Here is a 27,774-nt window from a genome sequence, read left to right as displayed (position 1 = left end):
CATCAGACAGTGCAAATGAGATGGATTGTTCAGCAAGAACTTCTATCACAGCCGAATATGTTAGTGCAGATTTCAGACGAAAATGTTCAGTCAATATTTCATATTCTGCAAAATCGCTAAATCTCTCATACTGTAATTGAGTTATTCCAGAACACAGGTATGCTAACATAATGCGATAATTGATCGTGTAATTTTTGCCAAGCCCACTTGATGAATTCCATTGGATAATGTGACCATTTCTGCATTGCCATTTTGTTTCCAGGACATGACCCTTATGTGCGAACGATTCCGGTACCAGATTACATCCACATCTTCTTGAATGTGCTTGTACATTCGTTACAAGATCAACAAGACTTTTGTTTTCACAAATAAAGTTATCATGTTCACATTTTTCCAGTATAAAACTTTTAGATAGTTGCGCTGGTTTTGAAGTGTCCATTTGATCAGTAATGCAAAATTCTAGTAATTTGAGTCCATGCTGCTTCTTGAACAACTCAACCTTGTTCGAAAACTGCATCTTTTCTGCATCGTTTTCAAATTGAATCTCAAATGTTTTTCTGGATCTTTCATATTTGTACACCTTCATACTTCCATCAACTAATCTTTTCTTTTTCATCACACCTTTGAAGTCACATGTGTTAGTGATATCCTTTAAACTCATTTTACATATGTTTGTACAAATGTATTTTGTAAACAATGTATGTAAACGTTATCACCTTATCCAATTCATGTATATAACATCCTCATGATATGGAAATTATCACTGGAAAATGTCAACAGTATGGTGAATGGTAGAATATTTCCAAATGATTCACAACTTTCTATTTAATCTATTTAAATAGATCTAGATTAATTTTAAATATTTTTCTGACAGCAACTGTCAAAATCTTAATTCAAACTGTCCGCTCGTTTTATTCTCTATGAATTTCATTGGCTAAGCCAAAACACAGCTTATCAAGATCGACCATCAGCAGGTGACCGGCACTTGACCTGAACATGCAGCAGCATACTAGCTCTGATCACATTTCTGCTAAGAATTCTCTGCGTACATGTACACAATGACGACAAAAACTGTTTAACTAGAAGTGACACAAGAACAAGAGGAAACAATAAAAGCACTGTTTGCTCATAATGAATGGGACTATAAAGAGTTGGATCAAACAGGTAATTATTTCAATTTCTGAAACTTGTTTTACTTGTATTAACAGTAATAAAGATTTTAATATTAATATTATAATAACACTGTTAAAAAAAATCATCAATTTCCGGCAAGTTTCTAAATAAAATATAATTTTCGCCTTTGATTTTATGAAACTTTAGCCGACGGCTGATCTCAATACAATTTTACGCTGAGCTTTCTTCCAGATTTTATTTTGTGCAGTGATCCTTTTCGGCCACAATATTTTTTTTTCAAGATCTAAGTCTTTGGCCACACAAAAAAATAATTATTTTTAGTGGCCGAAGACTTAGAGTTTTTACGGTACATGCATAACAAAAAGTAAGTGTGCACTAAAGAATAATCATGTAATTGTTGAAAAGAGTAACATGGACATAATTAAATAAAATAGAAATACAAAATAATGTCTGCTTTTGTTCTTACACAAACATTGTTATTTTATAACTTCAGTGGAGAGAAAGCATACAAAGAAGCGAAACCCGAAACAGCACATGCAGCCGCAACCACATCGAGCTCGAGAACCTGTGCCGCAAATGGGACCAGAACAGCCCAATCCAGAAGCTATTGATGGGGAATGTGAACATTGCTTCCAGAATCCATGTGTAGCATCTAAGGAATATTACTGGCTAGGAAATGGACAAGGACCTAGTGCCTTACGTCGAGTCAAGTATGCCAGTTTTTGGAAAGTTATGACAAACCTAGGAGCTTGGAAAGATTCAAGATATCTAGCGGTAAAAATTGCTCGTGCAAATGGAGGTGAATGGGCAGTACAGCACAAACGAGAAATAATGCCTAAGTGCATACTGCATAAACTAAGAACACTATACCCTAATCCGAAGGATATGCCCTATATGGACCATAAATGGCAGTGATTGGATAACGACATGGACACATTAACAAACCAACACTGTTGTAACTTCTTTTGTGTTACATAAATTTTAAATGTATGGATGGGAAAATATTTACTATCAGTGGTTTGCCCAGAAAATTAACAGTAGGGGCCATAGGGCCCTTTGTTCATAAAGAGAAAACACCTTGTTCAAAATTGCAGGGTTCAGAACTACTGAAACGAGCAAACTTTATTCTCCATTTCCTACAGTTATTTCAATACCTTTCAAAAATTGCATTTTCCGTTTTCCTAGAGTTTCATATTTTTCATCAGATTCTTTCCTTGTGGAAATTTCTAAAAATAACTTGTGGAGGAAAGAGATTAGACTTGACAGATTCCTTTCTCCTTAGTATTCATCTGATGCTTGTATGGCATATAATAAGGAAATAGATTAACAACACTTTTGGAATTTCGATTGTAGCTCTTTGTGAATATTATTAAAATTTTAAAAAGTGAAGATTCGGAGTTCAACTTTTGTTTTCTCTCAGCAATAATTATACAGTGTGCATGCTTGGTGTGAAGTTTCTACACTTGATTCCGAAAACTGACTGTAAATTAATTGCTCCCCTGCGGTTCATGCTGGGGTAATGGCCATTAAATTTCGATGCTATAGCTGTTAGCAGATAACTGATAAAAGTTGCCTGGAGAACCGAGTCGGCCCTTTAATGTCATGTTCGTGTTTAAGACCACCTTTTAACCTTAAGGTCAAGGTTGGTCTATGGTGAGTATGTCTTTAAAGGTGTATATAAAGGCCTTAATCTTAGTAGCTTTTTCACAGTATGGCATAAGCTCAGTTTGAGTTTACAAAAGACACGTTAACTTATTTCAAAGAAAAGGGACCATGAATGTCGAAGTAGACTCACTATCAACGAACAGACGCATGTGTCGCAATAGAATCGCTGAAAACAAAATAACTTTTCTATTTCAAATATTAGCAGTGTATGGTATAATCTTAGCCGCTGTTATTAATTTGACTTTGCAGCACCACGATAAAGATTTATGGTTGGTTTTGTTAGCAGTTGTATTGGCTATGTATTACCAAATCCTGGCTAGAAATACAGGAAACATTCAACTAGATATTTAGATGATAAAGATTTAGAGTAAGACAAACACACTCTATATGAGCTATGTATGCATTATCTAAGGCATAATACTTTATATATGCTTTTAATTGAATATGTATTTCTTGTTATTGAACAAATAAAGGTTCATTGTGAAACATTATATTGTCTTTGTTGTTAATATGATAATCTTTTGCAATGCAAAATATGTCAGAAGTGAAATTACATTGAAGGAAAAGTCACCAAAGTCATCTCTCTTTAGTTCACATACTTAATTATCTTATTAATTATTGCATCCGGTCCTAACCTAGTTGTTAAAGGTTGAATAAGTTACATCTTGAACAAGTTGAGGATTTACATGATTCAAGTGTTGGGTCAGTTTGTTTCTCAAACTATCATCTCATTTTACAGATGTAGCCTCTAATGGTTATTATAAGTGGTTAGTAGGTTCCGTTTGCTAAATGACTTCTTCTGATTATCAGTTTGGATCATCTTTTGTATCCTAGATGACCTCCACGTACACCATAACTGTATTATTAACAGTGTATATACTTATGTCAGCTCAGGTGTTAGTTTTTGGAGGGAAAAATGTTGGATTACTTTCACTGCGTCATAAATCTTAACTAAATGAGGACTGAGAGATGATCTTTGTTCTTTTTGGCTCAGGATAATAGATATCGTCCTTGATGGTAGGTCTTTCTTGTTTCATTTAAGAGACAAAATGACTTATCCGTTGACATACAAACTAGTTCAAGGTTTTCAAATAATGTATGGGGTTGAAACATCTATATCTAAGTAATGAAATATTTCAGCGGGAAATCAACTTTCTTTGTACACAATTGTATTAATATAGAGACTAACTATAACACAAGCATTTATTTTTAATGTCTATTAATCATCACTACATAATCACAGTGTACATAAATTATTGAAGCTGACAACAACGGTATAAACTTGTAAAATATAAACACTAATCAATAATCTACTTAATCACATGATTGAATCTGATAGTAAAACTTGTAAAAAAACGAAACTAACCTAAAATCTACATAATCACAGTATACATAAAATGATTGAATGTTACAGTTAACTCTTATAAAATATAAAAACGAATCTAATCTAAAATCTACATAATCACAGTATACATAAAATGATTGAATGTTACAGTAAACTCTTATAAAATATAAAAACGAATCTAATCTAAAATCTACATAATCACAGTATACATAAAATGATTGAATGTTACACTAAACTCTTATAAAATATAAAAACGAATCTAATCTAAAATCTACATAATCAGAGTATACATAAAATGATTGAATGTTACAGTAAACTCTTATAAAATATAAAAACGAATCTAATCTAAAATCTACATAATCAGAGTATACATAAAATGATTGAATGTTACAGTAAACTCTTATAAAATATAAAAACGAATCTAATCTAAAATCTACATAATCATAGTATACATAAAATGATTGAATGTTACAGTAAACTCTTATAAAATATAAAAACGAATCTAATCTAAAATCTACATAATCATAGTATACATAAAATGATTGAATGTTACAGTAAACTCTTATAAAATATAAAAACGAATCTAATCTAAAATCTACATAATCACAGTATACATAAAATGAGTGAATGTTACAGTTAACTCTTATAAAATATAAAAACGAATCTAATCTAAAATCTACATAATCACAGTATACATAAAATGATTGAATGTTACAGTTAACTCTTATAAAATATAAAAACGAATCTAATCTAAAATCTACATAATCACAGTATACATAAAATGATTGAGATCTAATTGAGCAATCTAACAAATTCATAGCATATATCAAATGATTTTCATGTGTAACAAAACAGTTTAACAGGTATAAAACATAAATCTATAAAATTGCAGTAAATAACAGGTTTGTATTGACATAGGAATACAACTCAACCTTTCACTTTTTAATTATACGTAAGTCTGTCAGGAATTCTCCTCATCCGTCGTGGATAACGTCTGTTTTGTCTCTGTAATTGCGTGTTCATTCGGTTTACCCATCTGACGACGATGTTGTGTATACCAATTACATAGTCAATGATTACATACTCCACATTTGAAAGTATCATACTCCTTACAAATAGACTCTTGCATTAGTTACCAACTATCTTGGTGGTCATCTTGGTGGTCATTAGCGCAGGAGTTTGTAACTTAACCTTCGTATGGTTTAATAACTTTAAAACATATAGTTTTATATACACATCAGTAAACAACGTCACGACGGAATATATTTTAAACTTTCAGTTCAATTCCATAATGTACATTTAAATAAATTAAAGCATAATCTGTTGTAGTGTTATCTACTAAATAATAAAGACTAAAACAAAAACAACAATTAAATTTAAACATGTATACTTTATATACAACTTCCGCGTACACAAATAAAACAACTACAATTTGGGTTATATTAACTAAAATATAAGTTTTACACATTTAATAAAACACTATATAGCTCAGCTCTAGGCTCTAAATCTCTTCAAAAATTGAATCCACCTGGAATACAGTTTCGAATGGTGGCTGTGTTGATGATGTTGACTGTGGGGAAGATGATTATATTAGCGGTTGTGGTGGCATCATTAGCTGTTGGGCTAGTGTTGATGATGACGACGATGGAAACGATGATGTTAGCGGTAGTGGTGGCATCATCAGCTGTTGGGCTAGTGTTGATGATGACGACGATGGAAACGATGATGTTAGCGGTTGTGGTGGCATCATCAGCTGTTGGGCTAGTGTTGATGATGACGACGATGGAAACGATGATGTTAGCGGTTGTGGTGGCATCATCAGCTGTTGGGCTAGTGTTGTTGATGACGACGATGGAAACGATGATGTTAGCGGTAGTGGTGGTATCATCAGCTGTTGGGCTAGTGTTGATGATGACGACGATGGAAACGATGATGTTAGCGGTAGTGGTGGCATCATCAGCTGTTGTTGACCTGAAATGAAAAAGATTCATCAGTCAAAAAGTATCTCAATTATAAGAACGATTGCAAAAACCGTAAAACAAGTTTTAAATAATACAGTTCCTTTTTTTAAATCCTGATTTTAATCCATGAAATATCCATTTTTGTATATTCAATCTTTGTTATAATCCAGTGTTTTTCTTACCAACGATGATTGTAACAAAACCACAAAAGTGTACGCTTAAACCCTTGACAGCTGAATAATTTTTACAGTCTGACATGTCAAGTCGTCTCATTTTGGGTTGTTTTTTTATTATTTGAAACCTTTTTTTCATTTTTTTTAAACAATACAATAAAATGCCGCCCTACTGTTGCATTCCTGAAAAAAATGTTTACACAATACATTAAGTTTAAATATTAATTAACACAAATATAAAATTCAAGTCTTTTACCGAATAAATAAAATTATAAAATGAATATAAGATTGTTCAGAATAACTTACTTAGAAGTAAGGCCTCCAACTCTTGTTGGAGGCCCCGGGCTTGGGCGGAAGCCCGCTCCACCTGCTGCAGGAGCAGCCGTACTCTTTCCACGAGGCGCAAAGCCTCACGGACCTGCAGAAACATATAGAAGCACGCTGAGATGTGTATATATCGTAGTGATTTTATATATAAAAATGGTTCTAAAAAAAAATTGTCGTTGATTTGTTTTTATCTTACATATTTAATTGGTATCCCTCCCCTTCCTCTTTGCCAAAAAGTGGTGTTGGTTGAACCCTTACAGGGTTCGACCCATCGGGACGAAGCCCCAATGTTGTCCAATCAAATGGTCCTATTTGAATTTCCTAGGACGCCTCCCTGCGTCATCTGAATCGGTTCTATAAAGAAAATAAAACAATGATCAATCCATACACCAATTCAAATAATTAAGAAAAAATACAGTACAGTAGAAACAAGTCTTACTGGTTCCAAGCCATGGTCGCAAATGAAAATAATTGTATGTTTAGAAATATATTAATTTTGAAAAGTGAGTGCTGGTGTTGTGCTATACGTTAAGCATTGTTTTGATCTCAGAAAGTGTTGACACACTACCTTACAACTTTCCATAGCCAAGCACTTTCTGTTGACAAATTAAGTATAAAATAAAATGTCCAGTTTGAAACAGAGACGCGTGTCTTTTATGAAATGGTTTACAACAGATACAATATGATAAGAATATGTCAAACTGTTTTCACAACATTAAACAGACAAATTATTTATGTGTAAAAGATGGTACTTACGAGTCGAACGTGTGGAACTCCAAGGCGAATGTAAAATATGTTCAGAAACGACCCTTTTTATACGCGATGATCACATTGAAATATTTGACATTTCAGGGGGGGGGGGGGCATAATTTTATTCGTTATATTAATTAAATAAGATATTTCATTTAAGGACCTGCTGGGACTACCTCAAACACCCTAAACTATGAAAATCTGGGTTCATTTGCTTTTTTTATTTATTTTAACAACCGTAGCATTATAATAATTATTATCATGCCATAATTATATTTTGTCTAATAAGATTGCTATACGTTTTAAATATTTCCTCGATTTATTCACTTTTATAACCCGATTGATTAAATACTACTGTTCATACATGGGAGAGATAGGTATACAATTCTGATAACGTTCTTACCAATGATCTTAGTATATGTGTTACATGTGCTTACTATTCTTGTCGTGCGGCTGTAAGAAGGAATATGCGGTGCCTTCAACAGGTTCATACACAGCATTTTTATAAATGCGCAGTCAGGAGACCATTTTGAGGTGTTCTTTCATGGCAGTATATGTTGGTTGCCACATATGAAGCTTAACAATATACATTACGCCCCGGACTTTTTCCGAATACTTTGTGTAAATAAAACCCGATTTGGCTTATGAATATTTTTCGAGATTATTTTATTTGACCATAATTCAAAAGTTGCATGTCTAGCGTCGTAATACATCTTTCCCTGAAGAATAAGGGAAGATAGCTTACAATCCATTTTTGTCATACTTTAAACATAAAACCAAACTTTACAACCTGTCGCGTAACGCCAACGCTCACTTGACTTTCGTGATAGTTCCTCCAGTAACCAACCAACAACTGTTCAAGTGTTCTAAGTCTTTATTGTTCAACGTTCTTTCTAAGTATAATAATCAGTATATAATACAGCATGACATTTAAGGTAATCCCACATCTTAACTGCCGTCCATTAAGGACCCAAGGCCGCGTTGCTTGCCTTGTCTAAGCCAACTGTAACTGTCCTTTTACATCCAAAATCATTTCTCTTATACTAATTTGTGGTCTGAATATGACAGCTTTACAACCCAAGGAATACACGTTTTTGTAATTAACATGACCATTTTGTACATTTGTACCAGGTCGACTGTCAACCATTTTCATATTCAAATGTCAATCAAATATGCCCAACATTACTAAACATACAGTATGTAGACACATATCCATTTAATTAAATCTTAATTATATCTTAAATATAACGTATTACGTCACATTCTATTCTGTTACGTGACATTCGTCCTTTTTTTATCAAGATTTTTAAGAAAATCTTTGCGTCAACCCCAAACAATGGTTATAATTGAATAGATAAATAAAATCGTAAGTAAATATGTTTCTCAACCCCAAACAGGTAAATAATAAAAAAAATAAAAAAGTAATTCCGACAAAAAAAAAAAAAAAAAAAAAAGATCCGCAAAAGAAAATCTGTGCCTAAATCCCAAACAATGATGATCAAGTTGTATTTTCGACAAAAAATACGCAAAAGAAAATCTGTGCCTAAATCCCAAACAATGATATCAAATTGTATAGATACGTATAGATACCGTCCCTTTTTAATGCAAGATTTTCTTTTCGTAAGCAATGGAAAGTAAACTGACACGTTATTTGTCAAAATGTCTGACATAATATAGACTAATTGGTAATTAGCCCTCAGGTAATTAATAAACATAGTTAACAATTAGAAAATAACACTGCAGATTGAGTACAAGTAATTAACACTGACAGAACTGTTGTCAAATTTGGTATTTAGTCAATGTTTTATGTAGCACTGCTTTTCATGTTATCATTCTGAAGACAGGGAATCATCGTTGTTGTTGTTACTGCTGCCTTGTTGTTGTAGATGTAGAGTTTATAGCCAAGGGGTTGTTTGATTGTAGAATGTCATCGACTCGAAATGTTCTGCCATTATACGACTGCTAATTCTTGAAGTGTACTTAGATATATGTGTGCAAGTGTCCATGTTATTGAAGATGCTAACGATCTCAAGTTGGTGTTGTCCATCACACAGGAATCATCACGGTCCTAAAGACTTGATCATGTGACGTCAAGCCGAGCACAGGTCATACGAGAATGTGTGCTTAGCTCCTCTGGATATTCCGAAGTGTAACCAATTGGTTAGCACATCACATACGCAATACCAGAATATAGTTCGATCCTTTATGAAACACCGATGACCACTTAACACAATATCGCCACTAGGTATATTATCTCGATATCCGCTGAAGAATAATGTTGATATTGACTGTTCGTATCACGTGACATATTACCTGTACTTTTACCTTTCATTGACATAGGTGTTGCTATTACCATGAAATTTTGTGTTGATATTTTCAAGCAGGCTTATAATTTGAAGGTGGCCCCATTTATAATTAATTACTGTATCTGTGCGTAAGTGTTCGTATGTTTGATTTAATGAATGTTTGACCTAAGTTGGGTTTTTTTGTGAAACGTTTGTTTTTCATGAACAACATTTTATCTTATTAAGAACCTTTCTTATGCAATATTTTACAAAGCTTATATGTTAGCTTTACCACACTAAAACACCCATTTATTCAACATGTGCATTACTTCCGTTCTGTCCTGCTTATCAGCAGATATCTAACAGATATTTCGAACAAGATTGAAGATTCGGTATGTTTATCATTTGACAACTTTTAATCTCATAATTATTCCATTATTTTAAGAAAACTAATACATAAGTGATTCAATTAATTTATTAAATAACTCACACCCTAATGTGACTTCACAGGAGTACAACAATTTTGTTGAAATTCAATATCTTGAACGTATCATCTCCAATCACTTTTAAGAAACCTGGTCTTTCTTGACCACTATCTTTGTTTATCTTTGTACAACTTTGTACATCTTCACAGTTATAAGAAAGCTAAACTCTAGCTTAACATGTTACCATCATGCTTATCATCGGATAACTTACAACTTTATAATTGATTCATTAGTTTTACCAAACTAATCTGTGAGTTACTTAAATAATTTAATTAGATTACTTACTACCTAACAAACAATTTTATTAGTGATTTCAAAATTGAAAATTACTTGCCGTATTCAGGCGATACACTTATATAATGACATCTAAGAAATTACTTTTCGTTTTGCACGCTTTCTCTCTCAGACCTTACTATGATCCAAACAATGATTTATTTATATGATTTTTACAACTTTAAAACCATCACCAATTTACTCAAAATTATATAAAATGATATATTGACAAAATACTACAATTATTTACAAGACTATAAACTTACTTAATTTTAATGATTTCATATCATTAATGTCAAGTTAATTACAGGTAACATTGCATTCATTTACCTATCTGATGTGTTTGACAATTATTTACAGTTACATGACAACTGAAGTAATGAAACCTGCCATTTGTCTCCTTCTTCGACATAAAAAATATTTCATTTTGTATTATCTTCAGTGTTTGCACTAGACCCTGAGTATAAGTCATTATTTTTTTTTGTATTTATGCAACTTTCATTAATGTTAGACCTGCTAAATAAGTTTACTCAAATTCTTTTAATTACATTTCTTTCCATGTTAATTATTCAATTAATGTCCTTAAATGACTTAGTTTTCTTTTTCATCTAGTTATTCAATAATGTACTTAAATGATTCTTCGTTTGCATTTAACAACGTTTTTTTCACACCTGTTTTACTTTTTTTATCGAATTTCTCAATATTTTTATCTTTGTTACCTTAAATACTCATTCTTTAGTTTATTCTTATTTAAATCAAATGGTTTTATTGTACTTAATAATGTGGAACGTTGTTAAGTCAGAAATTAGATTACTTAGGGGTTCTTTCAAAAAAACAGCTTTGCTCTGATTGCATTTATTATCCAAAACTTTAAAATTTTGCCCTGTTAAATATCCCAAAATTATAGCAACACATGTCATATCTAGGCAAGAAATACAAAGTAATAAAACGTCACTAACTTTTGTCCCGTGGCCTCGTCGCGCTGCAATATCCATAGTCAATCGAACCGCAGTTGTCATCATGTACCTTTTTCTTCTTCATTTCAAAATGTGATCCAATAGTTGTAAGTATTTCGCCGTTGTGTTCCACGTCAACCCTGTTCTTGAATATCTTCGGTCAGCAGGCGCCAAACTTTTACGTGTCGCGTAACGCCAACGCTCACTTGACTTTCGTGATAGTTCCTCCAGTAACCAACCAACAACTGTTCAAGTGTTCTAAGTCTTTATTGTTCAACGTTCTTTCTAAGTATAATAATCAGTATATAATACAGCATGACATTTAAGGTAATCCCACATCTTAACTGCCGTCCATTAAGGACCCAAGGCCGCGTTGCTTGCCTTGTCTAAGCCAACTGTAACTGTCCTTTTACATCCAAAATCATTTCTCTTATACTAATTTGTGGTCTGAATATGACAGCTTTACAACCCAAGGAATACACGTTTTTGTAATTAACATGACCATTTTGTACATTTGTACCAGGTCGACTGTCAACCATTTTCATATTCAAATGTCAATCAAATATGCCCAACATTACTAAACATACAGTATGTAGACACATATCCATTTAATTAAATCTTAATTATATCTTAAATATAACGTATTACGTCACATTCTATTCTGTTACGTGACAAACCTCATTCTTAAAAAAAAACATTTGCACAGAAAATAGCTATACTCGTTACACGCGCTGTTACAAGTGTACATCAAATCCATCTTAAAGTGTTAGATATTTTCAATTGAGCGACTCCTAAAACATAAAATTAAACTCTCGTTCTGGAATAAATATCTTAATTGTTAATAATTAACATAACAAATATGAAAATAAAAATCATACTTTTCGTAGAAGTATTGACTGTAGAATGCAAACTTGGAATGGTTGTTTTTAAAAAAAAACTGTCAAAACATGTACGAAAACTTCCAAGTACTTACTTCCGGTGCCAAAACGAAGGTACCTTGTGCAAGCTCAAGTACTTGGTCTGACCGGCGACCTTATTATTGACCCGCCTCACCTAATAACCTAGAAGTAGAACGCTCGGGAAAACCCGGTTCCTACTAGTTTCGTGTCAAAAGGACCGGATGCGGGGAGGGGGACCGGATGCTGTAAGGGTGGGGTGGGGTGGGGGCGGATCGCAAGTTGTCTGTGTTTCACCCTCTTAGAATTCAGCACACTTTCATTTATTGAATTTCAATAGATAAGAGCTGAAATATAAGGATCATTAAACGATCATTTTATAAAGACAATCAATGAAAGGATGATAAACACCATCCATATATTTTATTTGGCTGTTCTGAATAAGTATCTTAGTCCTGATTGTATTTTTTCGATATTAATGTTACTTTCTATGGTATTTAGATTGATTGTATTTTTCTATACCAATGGCACTTTCTAGATCGTTTAAATTGATAGGTTTTTTTTTCCCATTTAAATGGTATTTTCCAGGGTGTTTATAGATCGATTGTAGTTTTTCTATTTCAATGTTAATTTCGTGTTTTGTATTAGGGTTGTATGTATATTTCGAAGTCAATTTGTATACGGTGTATGGTAATTTCTGTTAAAATGAATATTTATCTGTAGTAATATCATATATATTTCGAAAATAACTGAATGATATGTCAGTTTAGGCAATGTTAATGACTTAGCAGGTACAAGATATTTTTAGTTCTTTGAAGCTCAAAGAGTTTTTAACCTTTTTTTAATTTCAATAGTTTGTATATTAATAAGATGGCCCCTTTAAGTGTAATTACCTATCAATGATACTATACATTTGATTTGTTTGTTATTTTAACTTTTTATGTAGTATATGTAAATGTATTTAAATTTAATATGTTGAGGTTAATTTACAGTGTATATTTGTAATATGTAACCTTTGTCATATACATTCTGTTGTTGTGCATGTATCATTATTTATTTGTGTGGATACTGACATATTGTTCATGAACAATTATTTACAGTATACTTATTTTTTGTATGAGCTCGAGGTATTTGGCGCATTCTTTAATAAATATATATATAGCCCGTAATTCACGTAACTGGGTTTCCCATGCCGGTACAAATCAAAGGTGAATTTCGAGCCATTGAAGTTCATGTAATAGTTCAATGATTCTATTGCTTCCGAAGTAAAATGTGCGTATCAAATCGGTATGAAATCGGTAAGTTTGTATCGGCGGATTAGCTTTGGAAAACCAGAATATCTTTAATTCCGAGCTAAACCTATTGGTCGTGAATGTCCGCATTCATCGACCCTCGTCCACAATGGTTTTATACTAGTTGCCCTTGGCGACTGCCCTCTTGCGACCATGTCTCAAATACGGATTGCCCTTGGCGACTGCCCTCTTGCGACCATGTCTCAAATACTGTTGGTAGTGTGTTACGCAGGGAAGCTCTATTCCAGCTCTGGGCCCAGTTTCTCGAAACTTCTTAAGTCCCTTATAACAGAATTAAGCTAAGCTCACTATTTTTGTCTTTTAATAACTTTTGACTTTTTAAAGACTTTTTTTACACTTTCGATAAGTCTTATCTTTATGATATCTACAATCAACCATTTGTATTAATCATTAACCAATTTCAGTATCTTTTTGGTTAATAAATATAAGCTACTTAAGCCTGTTAAAAAAATCGAGAAATTGGGGCCTGAACTGAAATGTAGTCTTTGACTAACCTTACATTAGAGCTTTTAAAAAATCTTTCCAGTGGTGTTGACAAAGCGGTAAGGTTAATTGAAGGAGACGTACTAAATTGAATCAATGATGAACGATTACGGGTTATCATGACTTTCTGGTTTAGCTATGTATTTGCACGCATTAGAATAATTCATTTACATTGCATCATTTTATTTTTTGTCCAATATACTGTTTGGAGTGTGACTGTGTGCATGTATAGAATTGTAAAGTGAATCAACAAATACAGGTGAACAGAAACAAAGTGTATTACATCGCGTCCATGCATATACGACTATAATTGAACCATGCTCTGGCTTTCATATCATACATCGTTACACTTGTAATAAAATAACCCGCGTAAACATTTGAAAACTTTCGATGAACACTCTCGATAAAATGAAATTCTTTTAAAGTCTATGTTTTTGTGTGTGTTTTCTGAATTGAAATGAAAGAATTAAGCATCAAAGTATATAATTGTGATGTTTTACATTTTAACAACTATGTCGGTGTCGTTTAAATGTTAAAGGTGTAAGCTTTAGTGGAGTATCCTTCACGTTACTTATGGTCTCGTCTTGTTTGTCTTTTTTAAACAAATAAATATATATCAACTCAGGTTAATGATATTTGTGTGACGGCTATATTGTATGTTTTATAAACTATGTATGTATTTTCCGTGCCCTTCAGAATGTTAGAATGATAGTTCTGGGCAATATTTTATATGATTCAGATGTGATGTTTTACATTTTAACAAACATGTAGATATTGTGTTCAACTTTTTATGATGTCAGAAATAAAACTTTCAAATTCAAGTGTGTACCATTTAGCTTCTCCTAGCCTTGTCATTTTCTTTTTCTTGTATACAAAATTGAAATAAACGAATGTCCCTGTTCTGTTGAATCAAATCGTGTAGCATGTGTTTGATGCCATAGTTTCGTCGCATCCAATGCGTATGCCACCTTTACCCTCAAGTTAATATTCAACCATGTATAAAAATCAAATCTATATGAAACTTGGTAAAAGTGTGGCAATGCTGTCGCTGTCGTTCGATCGTCATAATTCGTTTAACGAATTCCAGAGTTACGATACTTTCTTATTTACGTACAGCCGACCTACATATTGTTAAAGGGTATGATGAATAGTATTTTATTTTATATAACACAGGTTGCTTCTTTTACATTGAATTTGGTATCACAACAATAACTGTTGGTTTGATTGTGATTGGCACTTAAAACATGTGGAACTCTGTTAAAGCTGCACTCTCATAGATTGAACGTTTTGACAACTTTTTTTTTCTTTTTTTTTTCTTGGAGCCAGCGAATTGTTTTACGAAAATCTATGGAAACCAGTAATATAAGACTGCTGACGAAATATGAAATAGCAGATTTTTATATTAAAGTTCAAAAATTGATGTTTTATGCATTTTTCTTAAACCGTTTCAGCCATGAAACATTAATTTTCGAAAGGAAATATGAAAACCTGCGATCTGATTTTTATCAGCAATCTTTTACCATTGGTTTGCAGATATTTTCGCAAAGATTAGCTCTTTACAAGACAAAAAATAAAAGAAAAGTTGTAAAAATGGTATATCTGTGAAAGTGCAGCTTTAAGTTAAATTAAGTGTAATTACATCCATGTAATGTTTATGGTCATGTTCTGCATATCCAGTACTTGACCCATTAGTTATCCGGAAACACCAGTAACTTTCATCAACCTGATTTATTTTTCAAAATTGGACATGTGGACTAAAATGCAAAACATAATTTTATCATTCACTTAAGTTTATATGTCGAATAAATCATTTCAACCAGGTTTGCCTTCACTGGTTTTCATTTCCTTATCAATGTCAATTGCAGGCTTTTTATTATTATGAAACATAGGTCATGTTTTATTGTCTGTCAACAATGATCTATTGAAAAGCAGGCGAAAAATATATGACGTTCACGTTAGAAATGGGAGCCGCTGACTGAACGGCAATGCCTTTATGAACGTGGTGTTTTATAAGTCAGAATGGAACATAACTTTAGTAAGAGGAAGAGTTATGGACCTTGGTGAGCATATGCATATCGTCTCAGCAACATTTAAACTTATAATAAAACACAAGCTACAAAAACAAGTCCAGTTGTCTAAGACCTAACCGTGTTTAGATACACAAGGCATGGGTTCAAACGACACTGAACGAGATACACATTCGCACAAACACACCAAATACACAAGCACCAAAACAACCGAAACACTCATCAAAATAACTGATAAATATTACACATATTAACTGATAAATAATACACATATTAACTGATAAATGATACACATATGCACTGATAAATGATACACATATGAACTGATAAATGATACACATATGCACTGATAAATGATACACATATGAACTGATAAATGATACACATTTAAACTGGTAAATGATACACATATAAACTGATAAATGATACACATTTAAACTGGTAAATGATACACATATGCACTGATAAATAATACACATATTAACTGATAAATGATACACATATGCACTGATAAATGATACACATATGAACTGATAAATGATACACATTTAAACTGGTAAATGATACACATATAAACTGATAAATGATACACATATTAGCTCATAAATGATACACATATAAACTGATAAATGATACACATATGCACTGATAAATGATACACATATGAACTGATAAATGATACACATTTAAACTGGTAAATGATACACATATAAACTGATAAATGATACACATATTAGCTGATAAATGATACACATATTAACTGATAAATGGTGCACATATTAACTGATAAATGTTGCACATATTAACTGATAAATGTTGCACATATTAACTGATAAATGATACACATATGAACTGATAAATAATACACATATGAACTGATGAATGATACACATATTAGCTGATAAATGATACACATATAAACTGATAAATGATACACATATTAACTGATAAATAATACACATACTAACTGATAAATGATACACATATAATGCACCAGTCAATTGTAAGCACCCCCCCACCCAGGTCCGGGGGTATACCGGGGATAGCCGGGGAAATGGGCCGTGTTTTTACCTTTCAGGTGGCCCCGCAGTGCCGGGTGAGTGCGGTGGTTTTGTCTTCGCTTTAAATATAGCGGGGAATGGGCCTTACCTATGGTCCCTGGGGGTGCGGGGGCATTTGGCGGGAATTATACCATCTGTTCGTTCCCGCAGGGCGGGATTTTTAGCCGGGGTTGGTTGGACCGAAAGTCAAAGTCCCCGCTATTCCCCGGACCTGGGGGGGGGGGGGGGCAGTGGTTACAATTGATCGTTTGACAAAGCTTGGCTTTGTCTGTTCTTTAACTAAATTTTCATATAGTTTTATAATGAAAGTTTCATTGTCTCTAACAGAAAGGATAAACATTGATTATTTTTAAATAAAACAAAATAAAATATATGAATGTCCTTCCAGATATGAACAACACTTACAAACAGTCTTTTATTTTTGATGGCACAGCTGATTTTTTTAAAAAGATAATCATGTATCTCCTGAAGAAAACCACCCACTTTATCCAAAGCTTACCCCAGTCAAAAACGGGGATGAATATAATTTTAATATCTGAAAAGAAATATGCAAAAGTTTACCATACGTCTTTGCATTCAAATACAAACAAATACGGCCGACTACGATGCAGACGAGGAAAAGGTCATCAAGACCTTGAAAATATATATGTGTGTTGTTGTTTTTTTTGAAAAACAGACAATCTACAGATATTTTTATACTTATCCAAATTGATAACGTAATTATAAATGTGATTTAATTGAAACACGTATTTCATTAAAAACAAACTTGTAGATTTCTTGCAACACGAATATTACAGATCGTCTACAATCAAGGATAATTATAAATATCTCCTCGTTGCCTAAATCTATTACGGAATAAATCATCCCAAGATTTAAAGTCTATATACTCGTGTTTATAATTTACCACCACTGCCCGGGACTGCCTTCTATACAGGTAAATTATGAATATCTCGGCGTTGCCTAAATATATTACGGAATAAATCATCCCAAGATTTAAAGTCTATATACTCGTGTTGGTAAGATGTAACCTATGTAAATCAAAATGTTAAAAGATCCATGTAATAAACGCAGATACTTTATTTAGGAAGGATTGCATAAAATGACAAAGTGTAAAACACGAACACACACATCTCTTATTTAACACCTTTATCGAGTCTGTTTGATAAGGTTCACAGAATGTCTGTATAGCTAACACAAGTCGCTGCCATTTCATGTCATTCTGTGTTTACGTTTGAGACTGTGCGTCTGCGACAGACTCCAATGGGAAGGTACCGCAAATTGGGCAACAAGCACCGGGGGGCTTGAAACCAGCACATGCGGGGCAAAACAAAAGATCGCAGACTATCTTCCCATCCAGACATGTACAACGCTCGCAAGGATTACGTGGTTTCGAAGTTGAAGGCACATTTTCTCCTGCAAAAGAGTAGCGTAGTAAGAAAATAGCATTTTATACTTGAGTTATATTTACTAGTAAATACTAGTAACAGTCAGTAACAGCGATGGTTCATTTAATCATTCAAATTCAACACAGGGATGAAATAGTTTCCAAGTGGAAGGGACATCGACTTCTGTAACAGAATAGCATAATACGAGCGTATGTGTTTCCGTTCTCTTATGTGAGTTCTGATTACCAGTCGCCCAATAAAATGTGTTATGTGTAACACGTACAATGGATAGAAACGACCATATCTGATATTGTTGTTTAATTGTTACAACAACAAGACTGCATTACAAATTACAACACAAACACATGTAACTATTTTTGTAAAAATCAGACCTACCATTTCGATATATAATGCCACCCCGTCGACACCCATGTGTTGTTTTTTCTGAAAAACAAAAAGGAACGCTTGTCAGTGTTTTCCCAAATAGTTTTGATATGAATAACATAAACATTCAATACCTGTAATTCATTCATGTTTTGGCCATGCCTCTAATAGCTGGTTTGTATTAAATACATTCGGTGTCACTTGAAAGTTACTTTTATATATTATTTAAACCTGTTCAAATGATAACAAAATAATATGCAGGGTAATCAGGCATCCAAACAAAGCGCATACTACATCATTCGAATACAAACACATGTACATTCGTATACCAACATATGTACATTCGGATACCAACACATGTATATTCGGATACCAACACATGTACATTCGAATACCAACTCATATACATTCGGATACCAACACATGTACATTCGAATACAAATACATGTACATTCGGATACCAACACATGTACATTCGGATACCAACACATGTACATTCGGATACCAACACATGTACATTCGAATACAAATACATGTACATTCGAATACAAATACATGTACATTCGGATACCAACACATGTACATTCGGATACCAACACATGTACATTCGAATACCAACACATGTACATTCGAATACCAACACATGTCCATTCGGATACCAACACATGTACATTCAAATACAAATTCATGTATATTCGGAAACCAACACATGTACATTCGTATATCAGCACATGAACATTCGTATACCAACACATGTACATTCGGATACCAACACATGTTCATTCGGATACCAACACATGTACATTCAAATACAAATTCATGCATATTCGGAAACCAACACATGTACATTCTGATACCAACGCATAAACATTCAAATACCAGCACATGTACATTCCGATACCAAAACCTTTACAATCGAATACAAATGCATTTACATTCGAATACAAATTTATGTCAGTCGGATACCAACACATATACATTCGAACACCAACACATGTACATTCGGATACCAACACATGTACATTCGAATACCAACACATGTACATTCGGATACCAACACAAGTACATTCGTATACCAGCACATGTACATTCGTATATGTACACATGTACATTTGTATACCAACAAAAGTACATTCATATACCAAAACAAGTACATTCGTATACCAACACAAGTACATTCGTATACCAAAACAAGTACATTCGTATACCAACACAATTACATTCGTATACCAACTCATGTACATTCGTGTACCAGCACATGAACATTTGTATACCAGCACATGTACATTCGTAAACCAACACATGTACATTCGGATACCAACTAATGTACATTCGGATACCAACACAAGTACATTCGTATACCAACCCATATACATTCCAAAAAATCAAGGGAAGCACAATCCACATCCAAACGTATGATACGAATTTCATCCAACACATAAAATCCCTTCTGAGCCCCACAGATAACCGACGCAGCTTATCAGCACACCAAGGTGGTCATTATGAGGCTACAGCGCACCGAGAACGATCAGCGAATTTGCTTATAGCAATTCTTAGAAACTAATAATATAGTGAAAAAGCGGATATTATTATGATAGAGAAAGCATGAATGCGGAAGCAGAGGTATGTAAAATTTACATATATGGCGGGTATAATAATAAATTATTTTAATATGCAATGCTCGAGGAATGAATTAGTTAATAATAGTTTAGTTGTTGGTTTGAGGAAAATCAATTATTGAAATAATTACTGATAGTACAGAGAAGGTATATTGCATTCTTCTTCAAGACGAAAAATTAGCGACACGACTATACAGTTGTATCAAATGTATTTGAAATGGAGACCACATTTCAAATTCGTTCATATACGACGAATTACGTCGAATGGAAAATTATATTGGTGGAATCAGAAAATAAAGGATGTTCTTTATATTTAATATACGGCGGATACCACGTCAGAATTACACGTGTATTGTCAAATTATCCGATAAATACCACGTCAAGATTACATGTATTTTATCAAATTATCGGACGGATATCACGTCGGAATTACATGCATATTATTAATTTATCCGGCGGATACCATGTCGGGATTTCATGTATTCTATAAGATTATCAGACGGATACCACGTCGGGATAACAAGTATTTTATCACATTATACGTCGGATACCACGTCGGGATTACATGTCTTTTATGGAATTTAACGACGGATGCCACGTCGTGAGTAGATGTATTACATTTAAGTATATGACGGATACCACGTCCTATTTGTTGTATTTTATATAAATGATTCGAAGGATCCCACGTCGTTATTACGAATACAAGTGATACTCTACAAAAAGTAAACAAATCGGACGGATACCACGTCCTAAGTTTCATATATATATATATATATTAGGGAGAAAGGTACACAGAGAAATATTACCTTTCAGGCAGATTTGGCAGACGGCCAGGGGGGAAGTAACAGCGCACATGCGCCTCAACAGTGCCTTTTTGATAGGCTGACAAAAATGGGGAATAGCACGTCATCCTCATCCTCATTCCCGAATGGAACCAATTATCAAGATGTATGGAAACTATGACGGAAAGCATGAAATGCTTACAACGAGAGGTCACCTCGTTAAAACGGGGGAATTCCCAAAAAAGTTATGACCCCTCGCCGTGTGAGAAATAGGTCTGCCTTGATAAAGATTATGAGAGCTCAGATGAGGATGATATTGATCAGTTTTTTACTGATAAGATTGAAGGGGTCTGCGACGGGGAAGTAAATGAATGGGATGCCCTGTAAGATTTCTTCATCCAGGACATAGAAACTGGAGATCCAGTTCAAGATGAATTGGCAACGGTGGTGAATAAATCATTGAGATCAAAAACAAAAGAGGAAAAAACATTGAAAATCTTGAAGTTACCAGAGTTGACGAGATACTGTGGAATCAGTTAAAACCAGAAACAAAGGCCTACGATTATGGGCAGCAGAAATTACAAGCCGTCCTTTGTCAGGCTCTTGTTCCAGTTGTACAATTGATGCAAACGATCAAAACAGACGGTAACAAGGAAAATAAAGAATTAGTTGGGGACATTTTTAAAATCCTAGCGCAGGGAGTTGTCTCATCAAACGAAAATCGGAGACAAAAGATTAAAAACAATTTACTACCGGCATACAAAAAATTGTGTGACAACCCACCCTCGGCAGCAATGCTATTCGGGGACAAACTGGAAGATATTAAGAAAATGAAAGAAACCAAGGCAAAACTAACACCAGATCAACCAAACAAGCCTTTTTTATCGAAAAGAGGAGTGGGGCACCGATCATACAACAACAGAAAGTTCACTGCTTACCCTCCTGGCAACAATCAAGCACAGACGAACTTTCAACGTCCGTGGAAACGCCAACAGCAAAAGTACACAAAAACAAACCGAAAATAATATCTGTAAGTAAAGATATCAATGTACGGTTTGGCAACACAGCTGAAATTTTTCGAGCTGGAAAAACAGGGGATAATATCAATGTATGGGAAACAATTACTAGAGACAAATAAATGTATACTTAATACTATAACAGGTTGCACTATAGAGCTTTCTGATATTCCGCAACAAAAATATGTTCCAAAACCGATAAAATGTTCGGACGAAGAAAACACTAAAATTCGCAATGAATTAAATCGATTTTTGGAATGTAGAATAATTGAAAAGGCACCAGAAACCACAAAAAAATGAATTTATTTCAACCATTTTTATCAGACCGAAAAAAGATGGACGCGTACGCGTAATACTTAACCGCAAGTACTTCAATGGACATTATGTTGAAAAATTACATTTTAAGATGGAATCTTTACGAGCGGCAATTAACATGGTCCGAAAAGATTGTTATCTTGCATCTGTGGATTTAACGGACGCTTACTATTCAATTCGAATCAGAGAACAAGATCGTAAATATTTCCGGTTTATCTTCGAGGGTCAAAAGTGGCAGTTTACAGCGCTTGTCATGGGATATTCATGCAGCCCTAGAATTTGGACAAAATTGATGAAACCAGTATTTGCTTATCTCAGGTCCATTGGTCACAGTAGTGTTTACTTTATCGATGATTTGTGTTTGGCCGGGGATAACTTCGATTCGTGTACACAGAATGTAATTGATACCGTAAAATTAATGGACAAGCTGGGTTTAACGGTAAATTTAGAAAAGTCCGTTCTTATTCCATGTACAAAGATTATATTTTTAGACTTTGTATTGTGTTCAGTCTCAATGACAGTGAGGTTGACGAAGGAGAAATGCCATGATATTATCGCAGTATGTAGAGACATGCTTTTTACCAGTAGAACAACAATAAGAAACTTTTCTAAACTGATCGGTAAACTAATCGCGGCAGAACCAGGTGTTCAACACGCTCCTTTATACATTAGGCCCCTTGAAAAGATAAAAGAAATCCAATTAAAAAAGCATAGAGGTAATTTTGATAGCTTTATGAACGTGCCGATAAGCATAGACGTTTCTTTACACTGGTGGATACATAATGTTGAAAAAAAGTTACAAAAACATCGGATCAAAAAGTCCAGAAATTGTTATCTATACAGACGCATCCAACGATATGTATGGCGCATACAATGTAACAACTGGTTCTAAAACGTGTGGATACTGGAGTCCAGTTGATCAAACATTTCACATAAATGTTTTGGAATTAAAAGCTTGCGAGATAGGACTCATAACTTTATGTAAAACCGTTACAAATAAACGTATTCGTTTGTATATAATTAATACAACAAGTTGTGCGTATATAAATAAGTATGGGGGGAAATTTGAATCATTAGATAGTATTGCAAGAAGAATATGGTTTTGGTGCATTGAAAGAAACATTCAATTATCAGTTTCCCACATAGCGGGCACGGATAATAAAACAGCAGACAAACTCAGTAGATCCACTAATGATGATATTGAATGGTCATTGGACCAAGGGGTCTTCAATAAGTTGAAATTACATTTCCCTCAGATGGAGATAGATTTATTTGCTTCAGGTTTGAACACCAAACTGAAGAAATTTGTATCGAGACATCCTGAACCAAAATCATTTGCTGTAGACACATTTACTTTACAATGGTCAGGGTATTTATTTTATATGTTCCCTCCTTTCAGTTTTCTGTCGAGGATTCTTCAAAAGGTGGAAGAAGACAAAACGCAGGCAATTCTTGTCGCGCCAATTTGGCCAACGCAAAGTTGGTGGCAGATCTTTTGAAGTTAACAAAAAACAATGTATTAGTGTTACCAAACACCCAGAACATTTTGAAATTAGTGCACAAACGAAACAAACAACATCCATTAAAAAAGATGCGCTTAGCTGTTTTCAGCATATCAGGCGAGCGTTGGGAAGGCGAGGCATTTCGGGAACAGCTCAAGACCTCATTCTCAACTCCTAGAGACAAGGGACAAAACTCCAGTATCAACCCACCCTCGTTTCTGTGAAGGGAAGGCAAATCCCTTTAGTGCAGCTATAAGTGTGGTTGTTAGCTTTCTTACACAATTTTTTGTACAAGGATTAAGCTACTCCACATTAAATACCGCAAGGTCGGCTATAAGTTGTTTCTTTAGATTAACTGGAAATACAAATATTCACGATGATGAAGTTATAAGAAGGTTAATGAAAGGGGTATTTAATGAGAAACCATCATTGCCTAAGTACAAAACCTCTTGGGATGTGAAGACTGTATTACAATATTTGAAACAAATAGGTACAGGGTCATTATTTTCCCTATCTTGCAAACTGTGCATGCTGTTTCTTCTGGTAACAGCTCAACGTTGTCAAACACTTTATGTTATCAAACTGTCGGATATTCATCAAAATGCCGAAGGCATTGTCATACACGTTTCAGAACTGATCAAGCAGAGTCGGCCAGGCGTCCATTTGGACCCAATTGTGTTAAATGCATACAGGACTGATGAAAATATATGCATTGTAAAAACTTTGAATGATTACATTGAAAGAACGAAATATCTTAGGAAAGATGATAGCTTACTTGTTTCAACAACAAAGCCACATGCCAAAGTGTCCAAACAAACTATTACTCGTTGGATAAAACTTATCTTATTGAAAGCGGGTGTTTCAACAAAATATAAGGCACATGGCACCAGAGCGGCTTTCACGTCATTTGCATTTGAAAAAGGGGTGCCGCTAACTGACATTATTAAAACAGCAGGTTGGAGTAATGAAAAAACTTTTGCTAAATATTATAAAAAAACAGTCATTTCAACAAAATCATTGATACAGAATGTGATACTTGATTGACTAATTATGCTATCATCATGTAATTTGACGGCAAACATATATACAAATATAATACAAAATAAAGATCTGTAAAGATTTTGCTGATTTGGTTGGATACAATATTTTTCAGAAATTATCTCTGAATTATCTGTGGGACTCAGAAGGGATTTTATGTGTTGGATGAAATTGAATGATTAAGCTTGACTTACCTTTGAAGAAGGGAAGGCGAAGGTTGATCATACTTTCATCCAACACAAAAATCCCTCTGAGCTCACACGCCCGCCCAAGTTACCCAAACCCAAAATATGAATTTCTTTCAAAATATTGCCATTTTGGCAAGCAAAATAGAAATACTCTAAAATATGACCACCTTGGTGTGCTGATAAGCTGCGTCGGTTATCTGTGTGAGCTCAGAGGGATTTTTGTGTTGGATGAAATTATGATCAACCTTCGCCTTCTCTTCTTCAAATGTAAGTCTAGCTTAATCAATCAATTAACATCTATACTCACGCTTGGGGATCCTGCAGACCTTTCCACAACCGTTGCTGCAGCACTTCTGTTTATCTGGACAATCCCAATCACCATCACACATGTGGATACAAATAGCGAATTTCCCGTTACTCCATGGCTTAGGACAACTGCCTTCCTTTTCTAAAAGGTTGGAGATTTTTATATGACTTTGCTTGATAATTGTAGTGGTAGAATTGAAGATAACATTAAATTCATATACAAACATATTTAGGCATTATAACCATGCTAACGCATTAAATAAAAAGTAGCAGTATTTCATTTTTTTTTAATATTTTTTGGTTAAGTTAAAATCATAACACATTGTCATATTTCAAATGTGTCAAATTTCTTTTAACAATAGAAATTGAACAAGAGAAAAATTGCAAGAAAAAATAACGTCTTCATACCAATGCAGCCTATTTCAGTACAGGCGGTATGTCCATCGTTGCAAGTACATGTGTTACATTTGTCTTTGAATGTCTCTCCGTTAGCGTATTTCTTTCCGTCTGTATGAACACAGTCATTCTCTGAAAAGAGAGGGGCTAGAGTGAAATCAAAACAAGCAAACGTTTATCAAATAAACCGCGATGGGCTATTGGAATAATCGTATGTATTTATGATATCAATTGCAACATAGCAAGTGAAATTAGACAACAGCTATTTATATATATTTTTAATCAATATTTACCTATCAATCTACAAGTTGGGCAGCATTTTCCGGGTGGTGTATAGAGTTTCTGTCCGTCTAAACACTTGGGAAGAACACATTGCTCCAGTGAACATCCTGCAGATCTGCACTGTTGACAGCACTCACCAGGAGGCGTGTAATACTCCTCACTATCTAGACACATTGGATCTAAGCAGTCAACCAAACAGACTTTAGGTCGACACTGTTGACAGCATTGACCAGGCGGCGTGAATAGTTCCTCATTATCCTGACAAATAGGGTCCCAGCAGTCAACCACCGTGCAATCTAAAGGTCGGCACTGCCGACAACACTGGCCAGGGGGCGTGAATAGTTCCTCGTTATCTTGACAAATAGGATCCCAGCAGTCAACCACCGTGCAATCTAAAGGTCGGCACTGCCGACAGCACTGGCCAGGGGGGCGTGAATAGTTCCTCGTTATCTTGACAAATAGGATCCCAGCAGTCAACCACCGTGCAATCTAAAGGTCGACACTGCCGACAGCACTGGCCAGGGGGTGTGAATAGTTCTTCGTTATCCTGACAAATAGGGTCCCAGCAGTCAGCCACCGTGCAATCTAAAGGTCGGCACTGCCGACAGCACTGGCCAGGGGGTGTGAATAGTTCCTCGTTATCCTGACAAATAGGATCCCAGCAGTCGACCGACGAGCAATCTAAAGGTCGACACTGAGGACAACACTTGCCAGGTGGAGTATATCTTTCTTCATTTTCCGCACAAACAGGAAGAGCACATCTTACCAAGGAGCAATCGAGTGGTGGTCTTTTTAACAGCTCTTGGTCAGCTTGGACCTCAATTAATGCCAATACTAGAGCGGCGCTTAATGTTGTTACAAAAATCATAGCTCTTATTGTGTCAGCTGAAAAAATAAGGCAAAATAAATTACGGTTTTAATACATTTCTGCATCATTCGTTTTGCTTAAATAAATAGACACTCATCATTTTATTTGAATCAGATATTATAATAAAGTTCAAAGTTCGAAGTAGATATTCAATGAGAATGACCTTACCGTTCACAATCGCACAATAATTAAACTACAGTGTTCTTTGTGTTATACAGTACAAGCGTTTCAGTCCGTATTCTGGGTTCTAATGACACAAGCAAGTTATATCCACCTATTAGTTGTTAACCTAATTTGTTGACGACGCGTTTACACCTGACAAATTGCATATTAGCAACGAACAGTTTTGTACTCGAATGCAAATAATTACGTAATTACCATAAAATACGACGTTTTTTACAGCCCGATTCATAAAACTTTGCCATTTATTTGCTACTTATGATTTAATGCTTTCCGGTTGTTTATTTGATAAATAACGGTGCATTTAATATAATCTCCTCGGTTATGGAACAGAGATTTAATTAGAATAGAGTTTCAACCTTTCCTTGACGTTTATATC

General features: G+C 34.3%; 1 protein-coding gene across 1 annotated transcript in view; it reads right to left on the bottom strand.

The window, feature by feature from the left end:
• Window positions 1-18,344: 18,344 nt before the first annotated feature.
• Window positions 18,345-27,774, bottom strand: part of LOC128234685 (kielin/chordin-like protein) — a 53,976-nt gene continuing 44,546 nt past the window's right edge. Inside the window, exons 5-8 of the mRNA XM_052949089.1 lie at window positions 26,078-26,197; window positions 25,671-25,811; window positions 18,916-18,963; window positions 18,345-18,547 (exon numbers count right to left, since the gene is read on the bottom strand). Coding sequence (XP_052805049.1) covers window positions 18,360-18,547; window positions 18,916-18,963; window positions 25,671-25,811; window positions 26,078-26,197 — 497 coding nt within the window. The 3' untranslated portion in view covers window positions 18,345-18,359. The remainder of the gene's footprint in view (window positions 18,548-18,915; window positions 18,964-25,670; window positions 25,812-26,077; window positions 26,198-27,774) is intronic.

This window comes from Mya arenaria, chromosome 5 (genome assembly GCF_026914265.1).
Source record: "Mya arenaria isolate MELC-2E11 chromosome 5, ASM2691426v1".
In the NCBI taxonomy this organism is placed as follows: Eukaryota; Metazoa; Mollusca; class Bivalvia; order Myida; family Myidae; genus Mya; species Mya arenaria.
Note: the sequence above shows the minus strand (reverse complement) of the source record. Positions and strands in the feature narration are given on the sequence as shown.